The sequence below is a fragment of the Archocentrus centrarchus genome, chromosome 2 (genome assembly GCF_007364275.1).
Source record: "Archocentrus centrarchus isolate MPI-CPG fArcCen1 chromosome 2, fArcCen1, whole genome shotgun sequence".
NCBI lineage: Eukaryota > Metazoa > Chordata > Actinopteri > Cichliformes > Cichlidae > Archocentrus > Archocentrus centrarchus.
This window is the reverse complement of record NC_044347.1, coordinates 3,342,637-3,366,489: the sequence shown is the minus strand read 5'-3', so window position 1 is coordinate 3,366,489 and position 23,853 is coordinate 3,342,637. Positions and strand designations below refer to the sequence as shown.

At 42.7% G+C, this 23,853-nt stretch overlaps 1 protein-coding gene across 1 annotated transcript in view; it reads right to left on the bottom strand.

Annotated features, from left to right (window-relative positions):
- Nucleotides 1–5,484: 5,484 nt before the first annotated feature.
- The window catches only part of LOC115794027 (hydroperoxide isomerase ALOXE3-like), a 30,838-nt gene continuing 12,469 nt past the window's right edge, over nt 5,485–23,853 (bottom strand). Inside the window, exons 2-16 of the mRNA XM_030749262.1 lie at nt 23,056–23,233; nt 22,608–22,806; nt 22,379–22,463; nt 22,212–22,219; nt 21,843–22,020; nt 21,648–21,751; nt 20,969–21,135; nt 20,696–20,839; nt 17,142–17,345; nt 9,432–9,518; nt 9,154–9,323; nt 8,691–8,812; nt 8,023–8,123; nt 6,742–6,912; nt 5,485–6,643 (exon numbers count right to left, since the gene is read on the bottom strand). Of these exons, the coding sequence (XP_030605122.1) occupies nt 6,464–6,643; nt 6,742–6,912; nt 8,023–8,123; nt 8,691–8,812; nt 9,154–9,323; nt 9,432–9,518; nt 17,142–17,345; nt 20,696–20,839; nt 20,969–21,135; nt 21,648–21,751; nt 21,843–22,020; nt 22,212–22,219; nt 22,379–22,463; nt 22,608–22,806; nt 23,056–23,211 (2,076 nt within the window). The 5' untranslated portion in view covers nt 23,212–23,233 and the 3' untranslated portion in view covers nt 5,485–6,463. The remainder of the gene's footprint in view (nt 6,644–6,741; nt 6,913–8,022; nt 8,124–8,690; nt 8,813–9,153; nt 9,324–9,431; nt 9,519–17,141; nt 17,346–20,695; nt 20,840–20,968; nt 21,136–21,647; nt 21,752–21,842; nt 22,021–22,211; nt 22,220–22,378; nt 22,464–22,607; nt 22,807–23,055; nt 23,234–23,853) is intronic.

The window sequence follows — 23,853 nt, the reverse complement described above, 5'->3', positions numbered from 1 at the left end:
TACGCTTGTTCTGAACTGGGAAAAGTGTAAAAATAAAGTGTGAAAATATAATTAAGGGCAGCAGGTTCAGCAGATCTGTACATGATGCGCTGCAGAAATGTTTTTATGAAATGTCTTGCAAAACAAATACATAAAAGGATATTTTAGAGGTCTTAGTAATCTAATTAATGAAAATAGCTGATGATACCAGCTCTAAGTTCTAAGAACTGCTGTAATCTGTATAAATATGAATTTTAATCATTTCCATCTAACTTGAATATTTATTTACTTTTTAATAAATAATTTGGAGAATGATGACTTCTATAAGCCTGATAAGTTCCCCTGCATTCCTCTGAGTCCTCCCAAACCTTTGCCTTAATGATTCACTTCATCAAATGACTTTAATCGATCTCTGTTCTTTAAATGCAAACAGGTTAAATAAAATCAGCTGACTCTAGACTGAATCGTTTTCTGGATTAACATGATCTGATATAGAGATGGTGTTCTGGGTCACGTGTTTGCAAGTTATCCCAAAGGCTGAAACTGGTTTTTCAGTGAGAGGAAACGCGCCTTCAGGCGACTGTTTGTTGTGATTTGGTCCTGATGACAGCAAATACTTGGAAGAGTAGACTATGATTACGCAACTAACAACAAGCAAGTGAAACCTCACAATACACAAAGGAGAAACGGGGAAAAGTTCAACAGTGAACGTAGCGAGCGCTTATCAGAAACTCGGCATAATGACAATAATGACAAGTAATGAACAGAAAGTTCTTTTCAGAGATGTTACGAGGAGCCTGTAACAAAACTAGCTCAAACTTCAGCTCACAGAGATTAAAACAGAAAATGAGTCGGATTATATATTTCGAGTGTGTATGAAAGTGGATCATTTTGGCCAACGAATGAGCCACCGCACAGCTCTGCAAAGGCTGCAACAAGGGGCAGCATAAATGGTGCTATGCTTGTGTATGACAACAAATCTCATGTTAGACTTTTCATTTGTGACGCCATCTAAAAGTTCATCCATATCATTAGATATGATCTGAACTCTGCTCTAGATCCAGTAGCAACAAAAGAAAAAAGCTGCAAGGTGTGTGAACTGGAACACACAGTACACATGCATCAGGTGCAAGAAATAAATACACAACACACACAGCACAATGCTGCCCACGTGTGTTGGCATGAATGGGCTAGTTAGCCCAGGCTGTTCCATGAGTCTGGTGTGTAGTGTAGACTGACGTCTGTTCAGTTTCTGATTAATTTCAAAGAAGTGACCTTCATGAGAAACTTGATTAATTTAGTATTAACCTGTTTTTTCTGCTCATGTCCTGGCTCTGGCTGAGGTTTCTTCTTATCACAAAAATAGTCGGGCTTTAGTTCATATCTGGGTTCCAACAGAAGCAAATCCCTGCTGTCAGCCACATGTGTGGTCTGCATTGCTCTGAACTGGGATGAAGCACACAGCTGAAGAATGTGAACATAAACTGTTATTGTGGTACTGATTTCAGGTCCTGTCACAACATATTGATCAGGCTCAGGTCTGAGTTTTGACTGGGTCATTGCAATAATTTGATTCTTTTTCAGTCACTCTGGTTTGGAATCATTGTTCCTCTGCTAGCTTCTTAGCTGTGGGACACACGTGGATGCAGCAGCCTCTGCAGATGAGCTTGAAGTAGTTTTAGGAGCTGATGGCAGAGTTTGAGCTTGATGCAGATGATGAAGATGATGAAAATGATGAAGATGAAGAGATCTGACTCAGAAACTGCATTTCAGTGACAAGTTGAACTTTTACAGGCTCAATATTTCCCAGGTTTTTAAATCTAATGTCCAGCTAGGTGCTGACAGAAAGGCCATAAAACAATTCAGTACCTCTGAAATGACGATGACAGCAGTTTGCTACTTTGGCACTCAGACGTTGCAGTGGTTCTGAGAAGCAGTGACACCAGGAATCACTTCTGAAACCGAAACATGATTTTCAGTTGATATCTCCCTGGTTAATTCCTCAAATGATCTCAGTGCATTGGTGGAGAGACTGATGACAGACCATTAAGCAAAGTGAGCTCTTTCCAAGGAGACAGAGGACTGTGGTAACCGCCTCCTTTTACTCAGACAGTCTTTCCCACATGTAGAATTCACCTTAATTATTAAAGAGTATCTTATCAGTATTGGTATCAGTATTGGTGATTCTGGCCCTGTATTTACTTGAGACCAAATCTTTCACTTTGCTCTGCGCCGTCTCAGCACTGCCAGTGTTTGTATGCTGCTGCCGGCTGGCCGGGCCTGCTTACTTGCTTTTTGTCTGGCGCCACGGAGTCATGTGACGGTACGACATCAAAACCCAGTGGGGGTGGGGAGCAAAGTGTGCCTGCTCTGTGCTGTGACTGGAGCAGAACTTAAAGGGTCGGCGTGCATCTTTGATGAAACTGCAGCAGCGCATGCAGGAGAGGAACTGAAGCTAAAGTATCGGTCTCATTACACTGATATTGATCAATATCAATACCAATGGTGGCATCGATATTACACAAATGCAAACAGTATAACGACACCATTTTCTACATTATTAAACCTGTGGACAGAGAGCAAAGGTCTCCAGAGTCTTGATGGAACAAAGGTTGCTGGTTCCTCTCCTGAAGAGTGTAAAGTGGGAAAGACAGTACAAATGGGATGGTGTGAGTATTTGAAGAAATTCAAGCATTCCTCCCTTTTGTGCCAAGTCTCCCGTGTTTAGGTCGTGTCAGCTCTTTGGTTGTCTCACTTCCTGTTTTATATTGTGAGCTGTTGCTCTTTGTGTTGTGCTTTCAGTTTTGCCTCCTTTTCCCATCTATATGGAGCACCAAATGGAAATCTTATAACAGAAGTCCAAATGCATACAATATACTTGATGTCTTTTTTTTTTTAACTGTGCTTGTTTAGCATGTGGCTAAAATCAAACTAAACCCTAAAGTAGGGATTATAATTCCTGCTAGGGTCCACTTGGGTGCCAGTGAATTAATTTTTTATCAGATAGTGAGAGGGTCGTGTAGACGTCCGCAGACCTGCCTGCATTTTGTGACCACACAGGAGAAGTTAGGTTCCAATGCACCAACGACACATGAACAACCAGGCAGCAGACTTAAAGAAACATAACAGGAATGATTCTGTGGGCTGTTGGGTCTCCAGTTCTTCATGTCCAGGTTACAAAACAGGGCAGAGTCAGCTGTCTCACTGTATCCATGGTTATTGTCACCTTCTTGGTCAGCTGTGGTGAAGTTTTATTTAATTTGCTGTTTAAAGTGGACTCATAAAGTGAAAACATGACAGCTGATTTGATTTCTGCATACAGAAATTTGAACTATATGCAAAGTTTGAAAGTATCATGAATATCTATTACAGCCCAGCACTCACTGACTTCTTACATTTCATTTCTTCTCCTGCCCACCTCCATGTTTTTTTTTTTTTATAGAGTAGCTTTGTATGATTCATAGTTCAAAATAATCCAACTTTATCGTATATTTGTCAACAGGCCTTGCTCAAGCTAAAACAGCTTGTTTCTGTCTAAAGTAACCACTTTCTATTCAATAGATTTAAGAATAATTGATGGATAATACACATCTGTGCAGTCTCTGATGGTGAGCAGGAAACAGAATATCTAATACATTACTTTATCTTATTTGTTCACTGACCTCATTTTCACTTTATCTTGCCGGCTCTGTGAGAAATGTATTATTGTTGTTTACCGGAAGCCCACACACACAGACCAGTATCTCCTCTTTGACTCCCACCACCCTCTGGAACACAAACTTGGGGTGATCAGGACCCTACAACACCGTGCGGAAAGTGTTCCCTCTAAGGCAGAAGGGAAGCATAAGGAACACACACACATTAAGAAAGCCCTCAAAACATGCGGTTACCCCAACTGGGCCTTCATCAAATCAGCTAAGATGCACAGGAATGAAGGCCAAACACAAACTACAGAGAATAGGAAGGACAAGAGGAACAACATTGTCATCCCATATGTGTCAGGCTTGTCAGAGAAACTCAGAAGAATTTTCTCCAAGCATGACATCTCAGTATACTTCAAACCAAGTCACACCCTAAGACAAAAACTGGTTCATCCCAAGGACAAACCCGCCAAACACAAGATCAGCGATGTAGTGTATGCTGTTCAGTGCAGTGAAGAGTGCTCGGACCTCTACATTGGTGAAACCAAACAGCCTCTTCACAAACGAATGGCACAACATAGAAGAGCCACCTCGACAGGACAAGATTCAGCAGTACATCTGCATCTGAAGGAAAAAGGGCACTCTTTTGAGGATGCCAATGTTCACATTTTGGACAGGGAAAACAGATGGTTTGAAAGAGGAGTGAAAGAAGCCATCTATGTCCACTGTGAACAACCATCATTGAACAGAGGAGGTGGATTACGTCACCAACTTTCCCCCGCTTACAGTGCTGTCCTGAGCTCCCTTCCCAGACGTCTCAACCCCCATTCACACCTTTGTCCCAGTGACCTCAATAGGCCACAGGAAACAATGGAGCGGAGTCCTAAATTGGTTTCAACTGAAACCACTGATTAAATATGACCCACGCCCTCTTCACACCTGGGCACATGTGTTCACGCACATGATCAATAGAGGGTCATAACCACCTCCAGGGGACTACGCCCACAGTGGTTTAAATACCTGGGTCTCTCCACCATTTGGTTGAGAACTGAAGAAGCCTTTCGGATGAGAGGTGAAACGTCTTCAAGAAACAAAAAGAAGTCCAGTCGCCTTTTTCAAGCTCCAGAGACTACTATGACCTGGATGACTGAGAATCTACACAGACATATTGTTGTACATGTGTACACTGTAATAAAGAACAGTGGAAACAGTTCTAACGAAACCTGTCTGTGTGTCATCACATATGTGGTAATCAGCGCACAGTGAAAAGTGAAAGGGTGTCATTACCACATAAAGCTGTCATGTTCACATGTCGTCAGATAGACAGAAAGGAGCTGGAGTCAGTTCAGTCTGTGGTGGAAGTGCTTCACTGTTTGTATGAGCAGTGAACTAAAAACCGAGGGCTGCAGGTTGTCCAGTGCCTCTCCATATATTTCTGTAAATATGGTGGGCAGGAACAGGGAATCTGAAGATTTATCAATAAATCCAGTGTATCCTCTGGTGCACTGTGTGAGCAAACAGCAGCTTTATGGTCAGCAGCCACTTGTTCAGGTAGCAGCCATGCTGTTTCACAGGTGACCTGACCTTCAGTCACCTTGGCTCCCTAAATCATCACCTTGAGAAGCTCGTTAACTTCCTGCTGTTCACCACTGTCTGTTCTCTGAGTCTACACAAACAGGTCACTTTATTGGGCACACTTCACTGTGTTAAGAGCTGTTTTCATTCATTGCAGCAGATTCAAGAAGCTGCATGAAACACTCCTCAGAGACATTAGTTCATGTGAGAAAGACGACATCACACTTCCTGTTTGTTTTGCTTTATTCTAAGATACGGTCTGACACCAAAACAGTTTCTGAAACACTCTCTGTCACTGAAGTCATTCACAGCCATTTTTCCCAGTTGCTCTTCAGCTCTTCCTAATGAAGAGTCATGTCTCCACCCAGTGGATGGATAAAGTAGCTACAGCTTTGATAAAGCTCTCTAATTTATTATTAATTTATACTTTGAACTCATAAAAACACTCAGACCAACAAGTGATATTCACAGTAAATACAGTGACATGACTAAAGTCCAAAGGAATCACTGACCTCTGAGAACTGCTTTAAACAGAAAGAATCATTTTGTCTGTTTCCATATTTCTGATAATATTGCATGAACACACAATTGAAGTGAATCCACCTTAAAGATGCAGACAGTAAACTAGATTATTGATCAGCTCAGCAGCCCTCTGCTGAGATTTCACTCCCCAAAAGATCCTTTATGCATTTCTCCTAATGTGAACTTTAGCAAAAATTTACCATCATTTCATATTTTTTCTCTCCCTCTCCATAAGTTCTGTGTCACAGGGGCCTGGGGCCTATTCCAGGTCATAGGGCAGGGGGCATTTTGGACAAGTCACAGGCTTACATGCAGCTTTTACAGTAAATTTACATGAGTATTAATTCTTTGTTAATCACATGTTTAACCATGCTACAGTATAATCCTGCACAGTATTAAGAGGCATAATATGAAGCCTGCTTCTGACTAGTATGATCAAAAATATCCAGCATTAAGAGGTTGCCTATTAAGTACATATTGTTGTTCTTGTGCTTCACAGAAAAGGGAAGCGCACCTACAGTTCAGATGTAGCACACCTGCATGCTCAGGCACACAACAATAATGATGCCATAAATGGATTTACATTCAGCTGAAGAGGAAAGTGTATGATAATGGAGGAACTTCCTGTTGTGTATGGTTGTATCACTGTCTCAAAGCTGTGACAACGTGACTGAAACTGCTCCAATTTACAAATTTATCAAGACCACATATATTAGATCCTGCTGGTAAACAAAAGCTTCCAATATTTAAATGGAAACACTGTTTTCAACCATCTCAGGATCCAAATATGTGTACGGCAGGTCCAAACTCTCATTTCTGGCTTTGATCTCTGCACTCAGGTTTTTGAGCTCTTCTTGAAAATACTTGATCTTCTGGAGGGGAAACTCCTCAGTGAAATGCTCCTGTGGGTACTGGCCAAGAAAGACCTGAGGAGAGTGACATGAGATCAGAGGCACATTAACTACACGAGTATGACTTAAGCATTTAGACATTTTAATGTACATCGCACAACGTGAACACTTACAGAGTCAGAGGACTGCTTGCTGAGCAGCCACATGACGGCCATGCCATGAACTGTTGTATTGATGCTGGGGAATGTGTCCAGCATCTGTTTCTCACTTGTTTTCCCTTTTTTGGTTGGCGGGGGAAGCTGCAGGGTGACAGGACTATTGGGCATCCATGCACCAAAGTCGTACTGCAGGAAATAATGAACAGGTCATGAATGGGGTTTGAAGCACAGAGCAGTGTGATCTCAGTGTTTAAATACTTCTGTGTTTTTAGGCTTTCTTATGCTCAAACAGCCAAATTCTAAAACCTGCAGACTCCAGGGATGGTAGCACGAGTCAGTCCACAATGTTTCAAAAACAACTGGATATATCTTTATGAACACTTAGAGAGCGGAGATCCCAGGTGATGACTCAAGCTCATGATGTAATGATTCACAAGGAAAACAACCAACATGCAGGAAAGATGAGGAAGAGTAAAATTCAACATCTATAATCAAATGTGATCTTGATACATGCGACAAAAGGCAAATTTCATTCAGGGGAAAATCAAATTGGAACCAGGAATGCACAAGAATAAAAGTAAAGGACTGGAAGAAAATTAACAGGACTTTGAAACAAGCTGAGTGATTAAAAATAATCACAAAATGACAGAAAACTAAACCAGAATCGTCCGTTGTGGGGAAGTTCCCAGATTCCTCTAAATAATGCTGAGTCCATGTGAGCCCAATGAGTCAGGGGTCTAAAAAACATGAAGGCCTGACTTGGCTAATCTGTTGATTAGCTGATGGAGGGGAAACAAAGAGCACGCTTGAAACTAGAGTGCTAATATTCCCATCAAATATTGGGAATATATATGAGTATGAGGAGACTTTTGGCTGGCAGACTCAGGAGCTGCAGTAAGTCCAACCAAACCAAACACAACTACATGAGACTACTTATTCATGGGTTAAGCTTGGTGGTGGGTCACCAGAGGTAGGCTCAAGAGTGGGTGGGGCCTCAAGCTAATCTTAGCTTGCAGGGAGCTGCAGGAGTTCAGTATGAAAAGCAAGATGTTCCTGAGCTCAACTGTCCAATCTAGATATTTAAATAATATTCTATCAGCATTTAAATTATATTTACAGTTTAAAAACTCTCCATGTATTAGGAAAGTAGCCAGCATGGGTGCTGAAGTAGTTTGGAAAGTAGAAAATAGCTAGAGGCAGGTTCAGCTTATCACTTAAGACTCTTGATGATTCTGACATGGCCTTAAATGACTGCAACCTAAATCAGTGAAATGAAATGAAGTCAGGAGGCTTCACCTGTCCAGAGTTGACAGCTGAGTGCTGGGCAGAGCAGGTGAAGATCACCATGGTAACAAACTTGACCATTTCAGCCACAGTGGTGAATTTCTGTGGAATTCCTGATCACCGGAAAGAAAACAACTGTCATCACTTCCAAACACTTAGGAGAATATTAGGTGCACACAGAGTGTTATTATCATAATAAAGTCTGAGATTATGCTGTGACCAGCTTATGTATTAGCAGGCCATACAAGCCAAACTGCTCTAATTGCTCGGATTCATTTTTGTAGCTGCTGGAATTTTGGAGGACGAGAATCACTGCTGAAAGTTTTGACCTGGATTATAATGTTCATGAAATTAGTGTTTGAATGCATTCTCTGCCATCTGAGCACAAATGCCTTCATTAGGTTTATTTATGGTATAATAATGTCAGCTAGTTTAGAGCTGGTCAAGAACCAGGGCTGTGACATAGTCATAGCATCAGGTCTTGGTGGTTGACAAGACATCTAATCACTTTACTTCTGTACTTTAATTTTAATTATAATAAACATTACCTACTACATTGTTGATGTTCCATTAACTACTCCTGTGTCTGTGTAATGGTTGGACTTCAAGTCCCGCATGTCCTCTATTAGAGTCAAAGTATGGAGCAGGAAGTGAGCAGAATAGGTCCATATGCAGCTCACCTGTGCTTGCTTGTGAAAGGAATCCATGTTCATAGATGTCCTGAATCCACTTCTGCAGTTCACAGTCTTTCTGGACGTCATCATCAGTCTTGTAGTAATAGCTGAGAATTTCCTTCACAAACCTTTGATAAATGAAACCAATGAAACACAAACCCATTCATGTTACAGGTTTTTAAACACAATGTACACCATAAATTATTTTTTAACCCTTTTTTAAATGGATGACTTATTTTCTTGATAGTAATGGATGACAGGAAAGGATACAGGTATGAATCACTTAAAGTTTTTGCTCTAGACTTTGGAATTAATATAACTAATGTACCCTAAAAATCTTTGCAAACATTCATATGAATGGCTGAGTGTGTCCAAACTTTTGAGTGGTACTGTACTTGAGTGGTAACACTTCCACAGTCTAATGATCAGGTTAGGCCTCATTTATCAGTGTGTGAAGCACTTATGGAACCTGTGGATGATCTCCCAGAGCTTCAGTCCATCATCCCTGTAGTAGAAGTTTGGTACATCATTCAGCCCACGCTCAGCGATATCATCTGGGATACAGAGGGAGCTGTAGGTCAGTGAGGACAGCGCTTTCTGCAGGATTGTGACTACACCTTTTCCACCGGAAGCTGCAAACTACGAAAAAAAGTGAAATACAAGTGAGAGTCAAATCCTTTACATGATACTGAAAAAGAAAACATTGCTTAGATTCTGGTGTGTTCAGTGTGTTGGTCTTTTTCATACCCGAGTCAAAACTCCAGTCTTGGATATCAGAAGTTGCCGAGCCAAGAAGTTGATGTTCAGAGTGTAACGAGTGTGAGGTATGAGAAGCTGATAGAAAGAAGGAAATTCATCAGTAAGGAAATTCCTTCTATGTTGCTTATTTGATGGTTTTTATTCATACAGTTACATGAAAAAGAAAGTTTTCAGAGGACACTGTAATACCAACCACACCTCCACTGCTTCCATAGGAATAAAGAGGGCCAGTAACAGCCAGGTGCTGCTAATCAAACACACTTAATTGATCATCAGCAAATGTGGCCACCACTTTAAAAGCAGATGTTTTAGCAGTTTGCTGGTCTGCAGCATTCATTAATGCATCATCACAATGACAGCAGTGGATGTCCCAGTAAATTCAAACCAATGTCAGTGTTTCTACAGGAGACACATGTGTCCAGAACATCTGCGCGCACACTCTCCTCTCCACAGTTCCCTCACATGTACTCAGCCTGCTACAACTCCAAACAAAGAGGTGTAGCCATATTGATTAACAAAAAGATAAACTGCATCATTAGAAATACTACATCAGACCCAGAAGGTAGATTTATAATACTCAATTTAACTATTCAAAATATAGATTTATGCATTGCTAGTATATATGGGCCAAATGTTGATGACCCCTCCTTCTTTCATACCTTCTTCACTTTGCTGTCCGATCACTCTGACACCACACTTATAATAGGAGGAGACTTCAACCTGGTACTTAATGCAGATATTGACAGGCTCAGTACAGCAGTGAGTCAGAGGAACTGGCAGTCTGCAGACATTCTTAAACAGTACATGAAGGATTTTGGTCTTTGCGATGCTTGGCGTTCACATCACCCCACTCTGAAAGATTATAGTTTCTTCTCACCAGTACACAAGTCTCACTCCCGCTTAGATTACTTTTTAATTAGCAGCTCCATGATGATGGATATCACAGACACTCAGATTCACCCTATCACTATCAGTGATCATGCACCGGTGTCTATGTCTCTGACACAGAAAAGAGTCACACCACCAACCAGGAACTGGAGATTTAATACATCATTACTTAAAGAACAAGATTTCATTAATTATTTCAAAAAGGAGTGGTCAGCATATTTAGAAAATAATGATCAACCTGGAATATCACCATGTGTTCTTTGGGAAGCAGGAAAAGCAGTAATGAGGGGCAAAATAATATCTTACTGCTCGCATAAGAAAAATAAAGAAAAAGCACTTGTGTTAGAATTAGAACAGAAAATTAAATCTTTAGAAACTGCCTATGCCGCTTCACCACAAGAACATATAATTAACAACATGAGGAAACTAAAACTGGAGTTAAATGAAATAATTGATAAAAGGACACAATTCATGTTGCAGAGGCTGCGTTTAGAAAACTTCGAACATGGAAATAAATCTGGAAAATTTTTGGCTAACCAGTTAAAGCTAAATAAAGAAAAAACAGCCATTTATTCTATTAAAGACTCAACTGGTAATATTACCCACGACCCACAACAAATAAATAACTCTTTTAGAGACTTCTATGAAGCCTTATACTCATCGCAGATTAATCCATCTGATGCTGAAATTGAAGAATATCTTAATAACATTAATCTACCTAAACTAAATGATGAACAGGCCGCGACTCTTGATTCGCCTCTTTCATCATCTGAATTTTACGAAGCAATACAGCATCTCCCAAATAATAAAGCCCCAGGCCCAGATGGTTTTCCAGCAGAGTTTTATAAAGAATTTTGGTCTGTACTAAGACCCTCTTTTCTCAGAATGGTGGCTCAGATTCAGAGCAATCATGCGGTCTCTCCAAACATGAACTCTGCTAACATTAGTCTACTTCTTAAACCAGGCAAAGACCCCACACTCCCATCCAGCTACAGGCCAATCTCTCTGATTAATGTAGACCTTAAAATAATTTGCAAAGTCCTTGCCAGAAGGTTAGAAAAAATCACTCCATCTATTATACATCCAGACCAAACAGGTTTTATCAAGGGTCGGCACTCTGCCAATAATACACGCAGACTGATAAATATAATAGATTACTGTTCTATTAATAAATTAGAAACCACAGTTGTCTCTTTAGATGCAGAGAAGGCATTTGATAGAGTAAATTGGAAATTTCTGTTAGCAGTTCTACACAAATTTGGATTTGGTTCATCCTTCAAAAACTGGATCAGAACATTATACAGCTCTCCAAATGCACGTGTTAGAACAAATGATCTTATTTCCCAAAGCTTCAGTCTGCAGAGAGGCACCAGACAGGGCTGCCCACTTTCTCCTTCACTCTTTGTCATTTTCATTGAACCACTAGCAGCAACAATCCGACAAAATGTAGATATTAAAGGAATTCAAACAGAAAACACAGACCATAAGATAAGCCTTTATGCTGATGATGTATTACTTTTCCTTGAGAACTCACAAACTTCTCTTCTAAAAACAATCACACTTATAGATAAGTTCTCATCTATATCAGACTACTCCATCAATTGGAGTAAATCAAACGTTTTACCTCTAAATTGTAATTTTCAGAACACCACGACCACCTCACTACAATCTGGCAATATTAAATATTTAGGTGTTAATTTTTCCCCCAGGCTGTCAGACCTGGTACGGTTGAATCATATTCCTCTGTTAAAAACAGTAGAGGATGATCTCACACGTTGGAACTCTCTACCTATATCTATCATGGGGAGAGTTGCCACAGTAAAAATAATGATTTTGCCTAAAATCAATTATTTGTTTTCACTGATCCCTAATAAACCTTCTGTTGCCTGGTTTAAATCTCTAGACTCAAACATTTCAAAATTTTTGTGGAAAAATAAAACCTCAAGAATAAGTTTAAAAACTTTACAAAAGCTAAAATGCAGTGGTGGTCTAGAACTCCCAAACTTTTATCACTATTTCTTAGCCAATAGATTACAGTATATTTCAAGATGGATCAAATCAAGCCCTTTAGACAGCCCATGGCTGGATTTAGAACAAACACTCTGTGGAAAAGTGAAAATCTCTGACTTACCTTTCATTAGCGTCAGTATTAAACATCATAGCGGTTTTAAAAGTCTTAACATAAACACCTCTCTGACAGTCTGGTGGGAATTCTTAAAGATAACAAAGTCTTCACTTATCCCATGTGAACTGACACCCATTTGGAACAATCCAGATATATGTCAGAAAAAAACAGTACTGAACTTCTCAACATGGCAAGAGAAAGGAATAAAGAACTTAGAACATGTTATTCACGATGGGACCTTTATTCCATTTGAAGAACTTATTTCCAAATACGAAATTAGCAATAGCAAATTTCTCGAATACCAGCAGTTGAGGTCTATCATACAGGCAAGGTTTAATTTAAATAATTTAAAATTAGAAACCCCTGTACTGGTAACAGAATTTCTAAATCTTTATACCCCTAAATTACTATCAAAAATATATAAGTTATTATTAAAAATTAATGATTCAATATCCCTCCCAACTACAAAATGGGAGCGAGATCTTTCCATTAACCCAGAGGAAAACTTCTGGACACAGATATGTTTAAACACTTTCAAAATGACTAAAAGTCCGAATTTACAACTTATACAATACAAAACTCTCCATAGAATACATTATACAGGACACAGGATGTTCCAAATGGGCCTCAGAGACACAAATATATGCACCCACTGTTCAGGCAACCATACTGAAAACTATATGCATGCAGTTTGGTCTTGTACACCTGTTCAGAGGTTCTGGCAGAGGATATGTGAGGAATTATCCACATGTTTTAATTGCGATATCCCAACATCACCAAAACTGTGCATTCTAGGTGATTTAAGTGAATTAAACATGGAAACAAATATATCACACATAGTTCTTACTACCTTATGCATCGCTAAGAAAACTATCCTCATGAATTGGAAATCAAAAAATGATTTATGCGTTACTCACTATAAGAATCTACTTTTAGACCACATTAGTCTGGAAAGAATGTCCGCCACCTCTAAAAATCAACTGGCAAAATTTGAATCTCTCTGGTCCCCACTGATCAGCTCCATCGCATGATGGGGGTGACGAGCTGTGGTCTGGTTTCATGGCGCACCCGGTAGGTGGCTGGGGGTGGGCCGGGGGGGCCTGGGTGTCTGATGGCTCTGGCCTGGAGGCGGTGGCTACCGTTTTGTGGTTTCTGTGTCCGGGCCCTGGTTGTTGGTGGTGGGGACTTGGATGGTGCTCTTATGGTCGTGGGGTGTGGGGCTCGGGGTCCCCTGGTGGCGGTGCTGGCCCCGTCCGGGTGGCCGGCTTCCTCTGTGGGGGCCGGGGTGCGGGGGTCGGGGCCCTGGTGCCCGGGGTTGCCCGTTTCCTGGCTGGGCCCCTCCCTGCGCTGGAGGGGTCTGTGCCCCCTTGGGCGCGCCGCCGTGTGGGGTGGGTTGGCTGTGTCGGGGTGTCTGGCTGGCATTCCGGGATTCTGGGTGCCCTCCCCCATGGGGTGGTGGGGCGCTCAGGTGAGGGAGCAGCAGTTGCCCCACACGGGGCCGGTTGGTTCTGACTCAGGACCACTGTGTGCGTGTGTGTGTATGTGTGAGTATGTGTGTGGGGGTGTGTGTCTGTGTGTGTGTGCGTGTGTGTGCGTGCGTGTGTATGTGTGCGTACGTGCGTGTGTGTGTGTGTGCGATATTTGTTGTCCTTTGTATGCATGTGGGGTGTGTGTTGTGTCCTGTTTGCAGTGGGGGCAGTGGGTGCCGGCCTGGAGTACGGTGGCGTCCTGGGGGTGCGGTCACTTCAGGCCCTGGACCTGCCTTCCCTGGGCTGCGGGGGGGTGTAGGGAACTGGGGTGCCTAGTGAGCCAGTAGCTAGCTGGCTCTCTTCCTCCGGGGGGTAGTCCTCTGCCTCCCGGTCATATTTATCCTGGCCCCTCCCCTCCTCCCACTCAGTTTAACATCACATTATGCACACATAGGTTCTCGGGGGTGGGGGGCTCGTGCTGCAGTGAGTAGGGCCATCACCCCGACTCTGCTCGCTGTGCTGCGTGATGTCCCACTCCTCCTTTTTTAATTGCATTATACAGCTCACAACACATCATAGTACATATAGGGCCTTGGGGGGCAGGTGTGTCACACAGTGGTTAGTGGGTGGCACTGCTGAGGTGGCCCCACTTCACTGTTCACTGCTGCCTGCACCTCAATTTTATTTACATTTTAGACATTGAGGGCCTTGGGGGGACGGTGTGGATGGGCGCTGTTATTCAGTGCTCATATTACATCTGTCCCTCCAATTTTAAAAGCACTGTAATTTTCACACAGCCATACACATTCTTCTCAGTACATACATTCACATCACCCCCCCAACACGCTGAGTGGGAGGAGGGGGCGGGCGGGCCCTCTCACACCCCGGTTCCATGCACCCCGCCTGGGATGGGGACTGGCTCATTGTTCGGGGCTGGGTTGGCTGCTTCCCTGGGTTGCCGCTGGCTTGGTGCTGGTACCCGCTCTCCCACATTAGGTGTCCATGTATGTTACATGTGCGTATGCATGAGTGTGTGACTGGTGCATGCGAATGTGCGTGCGTGTGTATGTGCGTGTGTGTACATGAGGGAATGACTGGTACGTGTGTGTGGGTGTGTACGTGCGTGCTTGTGAGAGTGTGTGTGTGTGGACAGCTGGGCCTGGGTTGGTGGCTTGCCAAGCCTTGGCACCGGTGGGACACGGAGGGTGGGAGTTACCCCTCCCTACCGCTCCACGCTGCTCCCCACTGGTCGTCACTGCCCCCCCTGGGGTGTGGGTGCCCGTGGGTCCCGGGATGTGTGGCCGGATGTCTCGGCATGGTTTTTGGCCTGCTCCCTTGGCGGCCGTGACCTGGGGGTGGCTTGGGCCTCTTTGGGGTGGCTGTAGCTCAGTAGGTAGAGCAGGTCACCTACTGATCGGAAGGTCAGCGGTTCGAGTCCTGGCTACTCCAGGCTACATGCCAATGTATCCTTGGGCAAGATACTTAACCCCAAGTTGCTCTCCGACCGTTCTGTCGGAGTATGAATGCGTGTGAATGTTAGTTAATTAAAAGCACTTAGCTTTGTAAAAATGGAAGTGCTTGTATGAATGGGAGTGCATGGGTGAATGCAAACAGGTTGTATAAGCGCTTTGAGTGCTCATACTGAGTAGAAAAGCGCTATATAAGAACTAGTCCATTTACCATTTACCATTTGGCGCGTGGGGGGGCTCTGCCGGGTGTCGGGCTGCTCTCGGGCGCTTGGGGCCTCGGGGGCCGCATGCCTGGCTCGTGCTGGGGGTGCCGGCCTGCCGGGGGGGGTGGGCTGCCCGTCGTCTCTGGCTCTCTGGACTCTAGCCCCTGGATTGTGGGGGTTCCGTCTGTAGCCTCCCTCCTTCCTCTTCTGGGGAGTGTACGCGGTTGCCATCGGGATGTGTGGCCCCAAGTCTTCTGAGCTCCTGTGCTGTGGATGGCCTGGGTCCCCTGGGTCCTTCCCTATCTACCTCTGGATCGCGGGGGGCATGGTTGCAGTTTCTCGCCCTCATTATCGAATACATTGCATGACAAAGGCGCATACACACACATTACTACAAACAATAAACTTGTGTGTGTGTGTTTGTGTGTGTGTGTATATGTAGGTGCATATGGGTGTGTGTATGGATGTGTGTGTGTGTGTGTGTGAGTATATCAACCCCTTTTATTTTTTTTTATTTTTTTCTATCTCCTTTCTTCCTTTTCTCCCCCCCCCCCCCCCCCCCTTTTCTCCCCCCCACCTCTTGTTCTTGCCCCTTCCTTGTTGCCTGTCAGACTTGGCATGAATAACTAAATAAAAAGATAAATAAATAAAAATAAAATTGCAAACATTAACAAGAAGAGCCTATAGGAAACATATAGAGCTGTTCTTGTCAAAGCAAATATGTTTGGTACATCAGTGCATTCGGATCATCATTCCGATTGTGAAAGATGCCAGACATGACAGGCTAAAAAAAAAAAAAAAAAAAAAAAAAAAAAAAAAAAAACCAATGTCAGCCCATGTTACGCTCAGAGAAATGCAATCTACAAGCATTTTTACCCCAAAAAAACTGTTTAACAAAATAATGAAGCACATTATTACTTTTGATCTAGATGTTCTTTACAAGCAGCCCTGAAGAGAAAAAATGTGTTTGCTTGATTCATTTCTGACTCAGAGAAGTCCAATGTACCGGCTCAAATTTTGGTATAAATTGTGAATTGGTTTGTTTGTCACCTAATAAATAACATGTTTCTAGTTTTAAACAAGTTTTTTAACACATTTCTAAAATATTTGTTTTTTCTGTTTTTTCAGGTGGTCTAATAAAGTTATAAGGGACTGTAAGTCAGTGCTAAAATGAACCATGGCATTAACATTGTTACTAAAATAGTTGACTTCCTCAAGTTAAGAACACTGAATCACTAACAGTTAGTTATACTGTAAAAGAGCTGGAAAACTGTAGGTGAAGTACAAGCAAAATAGCAATAGCACTTATTGTATACATACAACTGTCCTAGTTTCTCATGTGGCCCTCTGGGAAAATTAATTCCCCACCCTAGTTCTATACGATACTGAATCACAGGGGTCTACTTAGGGTTTGATGGTACCACACAGAATTCAACCGTAGTGGACTAAAGAAAAAGACAGATCTTAAAGTTGGAAGTCTTTGTGCTTTATATGCCATTTAACAGTGTTAGCTTAAAACACAATGGTTCCTGAGCTTCAGTTACCTTGTACAGAGGATGCACCATGGGCAAGTTGCGCAACACTGACACTGTAAAAACCTCAGCCAGCAGGTGAGTGCGCAGCAGGTGAGCATTGACTTCAAAGAAGTTGAAATCTGCACTTCTCACAAAGATCTTTGCCATCAGCCAGTCGGTCTCAGAGTCAGTAGGAACAAAGATTGGGTTGTCCTTTGCTGGTTTCTGCTTTAGCTGAAGGAGAATGAAGGAAAAAGGTTTTATTTTTTTATTCACTGCATTTGATCTTTTTTACCTACATTTGATTGAAAACAATCTAACATGACAATGTGGGGATTATAACTGTCAGATGGAGACAGCTGGCTGATATGGAGAGAAGAAAAGCAGACAAATTTAATATTGTGTGTAGTATACCTGGTGGAAGGGAAGCAAGTCCAGGTGCACTGAAGGTACATTAAAGCTGTTCTACCACGGTGTAGATAGAAAGAGAAACAGAATAGGAGTAATCTTGAAGGGTGTGCAGAGTGTGTGAACAGTGTCGTGGTGGTGAAGATGGTGTCAGACAGATAAAATGTTTGAGAACCAGTTCTCATTTAGAAACATGAAATTATGCATATAGTTACACATTTACAAAAATGCATTTAAAAAATGAATTAAGATGGTGTTTACCGTATTTTCCGGACTATAAGTCGCACTTTTTTTCATAGTTTGTCTGGGGGTGCGACTTATACTCCGGAGAGACTTATATGTGAAATTATTAACACATTAACCAAAATACTCAGACACTTGACATGAACCGGAACCATGAACCGGAGCTTTAAGGCAGTCTTGTGTAACCTGTGGGAGCAGTGGATGATGGATGGAGAGCACAGCTTCACGGCAACCGGGAGAATGCGCCACCCAACTTTCCTGGAAGTCATTGGATGGATCAACAAAACATGGACTTCAGTGACAACTGAAACCATCCTGTCAGGATTCAGAAAGGCCAGAATAATTGGAACTGCAATTGACGACGAGTCTGACGAAAGCGACACAGAAGAGAAAGCGGCGCTTCGTCTACCTACGGAGAGTGCGGAGTTTTTTAGAAGTAATACCGAGGACGAAGAATTCAATGGATTGATGGTTTGGTGAACTTGTTTGCATGTTCTTTATGCTGTGGTTATCTGAATAACTGTTAATGTTATGTTAACATACCAGACACGTACTCAGTTTAGTGTGCGTCATGTAGCTGAATGTGTTACGTTACCACAACGTAGGCGTAACCCTGTTCGGCCTGCTCTTTAATCCATTATTATTTTAAATTGCCTTTCAAGATGGAATGTCTGCTCTGGGTCTTGGATTCTATCAATTAACCCCCCCCCCCCGGTGCGACTTATAATCCAGTGAGACTTATATATGTTTTTTTCTTCTTTATTATGCATTTTTTGGCTGGTGCGACTTATAGTCCGAAAAATACGGTAGTTTGTGATATTACTCGTTGCTTGGACCTAACTTTGCTGCTCTCGTACTGACGATTTTGTCCCTTTGCCAAGTGGGTCACATATTGGCATTAGCATTTTACATGCATTTTTTTAAAGTTAAATTTTCAAGTAAATACATCACTTTCTCTTGTATTTTGATGAAGGTGAAGACAGCTTTCTAGCAAGGAAAATTTCAAAACTTTCTGTAAAGGGGGTCCCCATGGAGATTTTCTGGTTTTTAAGGGGGCCACAGCACTCTTGACTTTGGAAACCACTGATTTACATGAATGCATCTGACAGTTTGCATTGTGTTTGGTGATGTAAGGCTTGGATGCAGCTGCTCAGACATGGAAACCCATTCCATGAAGCTCTCTACACACTGTTTGTGAGCTAATCTGAAGGCCACATGAAGTTCAAAGGTTTATAGTGACTGACTCTGTAGAAAGATGGTGACCTCTGTGGACTATGCTCCTCAGCACCTGCTGACCCCACTCTTCGATTTTACATGGCCTACCTCTTCATGGCAGAGTTTGTGTTGTTCCCAATCACTTCCACTTTGATATAATCCCACAAACAGCTGACTGTGGATTATTTAGTAGGGGGGAAATTTCCTGCCCTCCTCCGTGAATCGCCACCTTATTGTGGTGGAGGGGTTTGTGTGCCCCAGTGATCACAGGACCTGTGTTGTCCAGGGCTTATCCCCCTGGTAAGGTCTCCCATGGCAAATTGGGCCTGGGGGAGGGGCCAGACAAATAGCGGTTCAGAAGACCGCTATGGAAACACCAACAAGGGAACTGTTTACCCTGTCCAGTATAGGGTTACCAGGGCCCCACCCTGGAGCCAGGTCTGGGGAGGGAGCTCAAGGGAAAGCGTCTGGTGGTTGGGCATTAGCCTGTGGTGTCCGGCCAGGCACAGCCCAAAGAGACAACATGGGCCCGCCCTCCTGCAGGCCCACCACCCACATGAGGCATTGAAGGGGTTGGGTGCAGTGTGTGTTGGGCAGTGGCCAAGGGCAGAGGCCCTGGCGGACCCATCCCCGGCTATTGAGACTGGCTACTGGGACATGGAATGTCACCTCTATGGTGGGGAAGGAGCCTGAGCTAGTGTGTGAGTTTGAGAGATACCACCTAGATATAGTCGAGTTCACCTCGACACATGGCCTGTGCTCTGGAAAGGAGGGTCCGTCTATTAGTCAAACCCCGGATCCAAGAGGTACAATACAACAATGCAGCTCTTTATCCTTTCAAGGATATTCAAGTGTGCATGGCAGTTTGCCCATCCAGTCTACATGTGCTTTGTGGACCTGGAGAAGGCATTTGACTGCGTCCCTCAGGGTATCCTGTGGAAGGTCCTGCGGGAGTATGGGGTGTCTGGCTCATTGTTGTGGGCCATTCAGTCCCTGTACAACCACAGTGAGAGCTTGTACCATATAGCTGGTAATAAGTCAGACTCGTTCCCTCTGGGTGGTGGACTTCGCCAGGGCTGCCCTTTGTCACCAATTTTGTTGATAATTTTTATGGACAGAATTTCTAGGCGTAGGCGGTAAATACACATACATACACATATTCACATGTACATAGGTGCATATACGTATATACACACAATCTTGCTGTGGTTTGTAGTAATGTGTATGTGCCTCTGTCATGGAACATAATAATGAGGGCAAGAGGCCACAACCATGCCCCTCAGGATCCAGATGCAAACAGGGAAAGACCCAGGGGACCCAGGCCATCCACGGTTCACCCGGAGCTCAGAAGACCCGAGGCCACACATCCTGATGGCAACCACGCACACAACCCAGAGGAGGAAGGAGGGAGACCCCAGACAGAGCCCCCACAGTCAAGGGGCAAGAGCCCAGAGAGCCAGTGACAATGAGCAGAATGCACAGAACTGGTTGTAACTGGTTAGACTGCACTCAGCCCAGTCAATAGTCAAGCCCCTTTGTGCCCAAGCCTACAAAAACATGTCCTGCTATATTATATGATTCAGAGCAATGTCAGTTGACACACTCACACATACAGTGGGAGCCCATACTTTGCATCAACACATGCAACAGAATGCTAAGTGTGATTCAGAGATAGTGTCTCAACTTATAGTTTTGGTATTATTCACTGTTAAACTCACCTGAATAGCAATTGGCATTAGCCTACCATCAGGGGTCTTCTGGAGCAGAATGAGAGGAGCCATCAAGTACTGCTTCTTTCCTTTGATGGTGTTTGATTGCACTCCATCCAAAAGCTTGTAGTCACACAGGAAGATGTTGCCATTCTGTTTGAAATTTCAGAAAGAATTACAAATGATTTGATCCCATGCATGCGACCAGGACATTACAGTGACTGTGTTATTAAGATCAATATGAGACAAGGGATGTTACAGTCAAGGAAATTAAACTGTTACCTTCATTTCATCTGCCAAACTATGCTGACCATAGAGAGACAGCATGTCCCCAGTGACAGGAAAGTTCTCAGGCAGTGCTCTACAACATCGGATCAACGTGGGGTTGACACCATTTAGAAACTGGTAGCCAAAAAAAGAGTCTTCCTTCCAGTGTTTCTGAACAAAGTCTGGAAAAAATAATATTGTTTGACTTTACTTTGGGGACTTTGGACCCACCTCCTATTACCAGCTTTAACTCACTTTTTAAATCAATAAACACATTAATATAAATATGTAACTATGCATACTTGTGAGTAATTTTAAACTAAATTTCTGTTACGTGTTGCCAGTACCGTCCCACACTTTGGGATCCACTGCACTAAGGGAACTAAACACTCAAAAGATTACTAAACTCAAACAATGAACGGAGGCTTAAGACAAATAAGGAATTCAAGATTGATATTTTAACAGTAAAGCAAACTAGGCTTGTACCAAAATGCCAGCTGAAACTAACCTGGGAACAAGAACTCAAATAAGAACGATGTTTGGAATTATTGGCATGATAAAAGACAGAAAATAATCAAAAACACAAAAATTATACATGCAGGGTATGAAGCATTATATGACTAGAAACAGTAGTTGAAGTAGTAGTTGAACATATACCATAATGCAGTATTCTATGAACTTGATTGATTATTACCTAATACTTGAGTCCGATGAGCAGATAAAAGGTGACTGATGTCACTGATGCGAGTCCAGCTGCTCTTACACTCAGCCAGTTCAATCAGTTCCAACTCTAGCAGTCTGAAAAGAAAAAGTTTATTATTCTTAAAATCATTTCATCAGACATGTAGTGAGATATTCAGACATATGTAAGAGGACGTGAGGACTTCACCCTGTGACTGCAGTGTATCTCATCTCTGCGGTCTTGGTCACAGAGAAGTGGACATCGTAGGGTAGAGAATCAAGGCTGTCTGCCTTAATGCAGTGGGGTACCCCCTTCTCATACACATCCCATCTGGGAGAAAGACAGGTGAGGGATTCAAGAGTCTGGAGAGCAGTCAATCTGCAGTCTTAATCTAGTTTATATAACAAAAACAAACATGAAATTAGCATTACATTTTCATAAATCCTGCTACATTTTACTTGTTGTATATTTATCTTCATATGTTAGATGTTAGATTCAACTCATTGTCACACAACGAAATGATGGTTCCAGATCACTCATCCAGAGACGAGCATCTGTGGTCATGCAGCCAGAGACCGGCGCTACTGTTAGGCAATGTGGTTTAAGTGTCTTGCCCAAGGACACAATGCAGCGCAGGGACAGGGGCTCAAACCGGCAACCCTCCGGCAGAGAGGGAGACAGAAGAGACAGAAGAGGATTTCAGGCATCTTAATGTTGAGATATGAAAAATTAAAATCTCTTACTGAAAGATTTTCTGTCGCTGCTTAAGCTCCTGCTGCCGACTGTATCCACCAAAAAGATTGCTGTCATCTTCAAAGATTAGGAGAGCTTCAAAATGAAACAAAAAAAGAGAGCATATTAAGGTTTAATATATTCTCATTGCAATTTGATTGATCATCTTTATCGATGTTTTCTTTCTTTCATATCTTCTGTTGTCATGGCAGGATGTTGAACAGGCACATTTCCACATACCTCTTCCCTCTCTGAAGTAGTGCACCTCACTGTCAGTGATCCACTGGTAGATGGGAAAGTGGTAGGTTTCTTCTTCAGGGGATTTCACTTCCGCTTTAGCAGGATACCAGGAGTCCTTGAAAAAATAAATCTGTTTGTCTAACTCTATCAGCACCAGCTTTCCAAGGGAGGTTGGGCAGGACACATTAAAGCGTGACACCTGATATAATCAGAGAAGATTTTGAAAAAAATTAAAAGGGATCAGCATCACGTGTATATGATAAAATCTAGATCAAGGTCTAGGTTTAACATTACAGCAATTAGCATACCCTTACTACAAGGGTGGACAGAGTTATATGTAGGTGGTAGGTTTCCTGAATGAGTATTTAACGTCCTAAATCACCTCAAATAGCCAAAGGTAAAGGAAGCATGAGACATACATAAATATGCAGATGGTTTTCAGACTTACGCCTCCTTTGAAGAAGGATGGTTCCAAGCTCAGGAGATGTGTGCGTTTGCTCTTTCCTTTTGTGCCAACCAGCTTAATGTAGACAGCGTTGAATGTGGAGGCAAAGGCCAAATGTCCAGTGAACAGGGTGACTTCATAGTTCATCGTTTTCACCATTTTGTCTGAATGTAGAAAAATCCTAATAAGGCGAGAATTTTAATAATCATTCAGTTCCGTTCAATTTTATTGATATAGCGCCAAATCACAACAGTCATCTTAAGGCATTTTATATTGTAAAGACCCTACAATAATACAGAGAAAACCCAACAGTCACAACGACCCCCTGTGAGCAGCACTTGGTGACAGTGGGAAGGAAAAACTCCCTTTTAACAGGAAGAAACCTCCATCAGAACCAGGCTCAGGGAGGGGGGGTCATCTGCTGAGGGGGGAGAGAGACAGAGATTAATAATAACTCTGGATTAAATGCAGAGTGGAGTATAAACAGAGTGAAAGGAGGTGAATGAAGAACACTGACAGCAACCTTGGTCTACTGCAGCATAACTAAAGGACAGTTCATGATCAGCTGATCCAGCCTTAACTATGAGCGCGATTAAAAAGGAAGGTTTTAATTAACAAATAATTTCACTGAGGCCACACAGGCTCGGAGGTCACCTGGATTAGCAAGGTCTGCGGCAGTACATAATGATGAGAAGCAGGGGCGCAGCTATATACTTTCTGAGGTGTATGCGGCCACATTTTTAGGCGCCCCCCCCAGGGGCGGGGGTGGTAATGCTAATTAGCAAGCTAATACTAACCGCT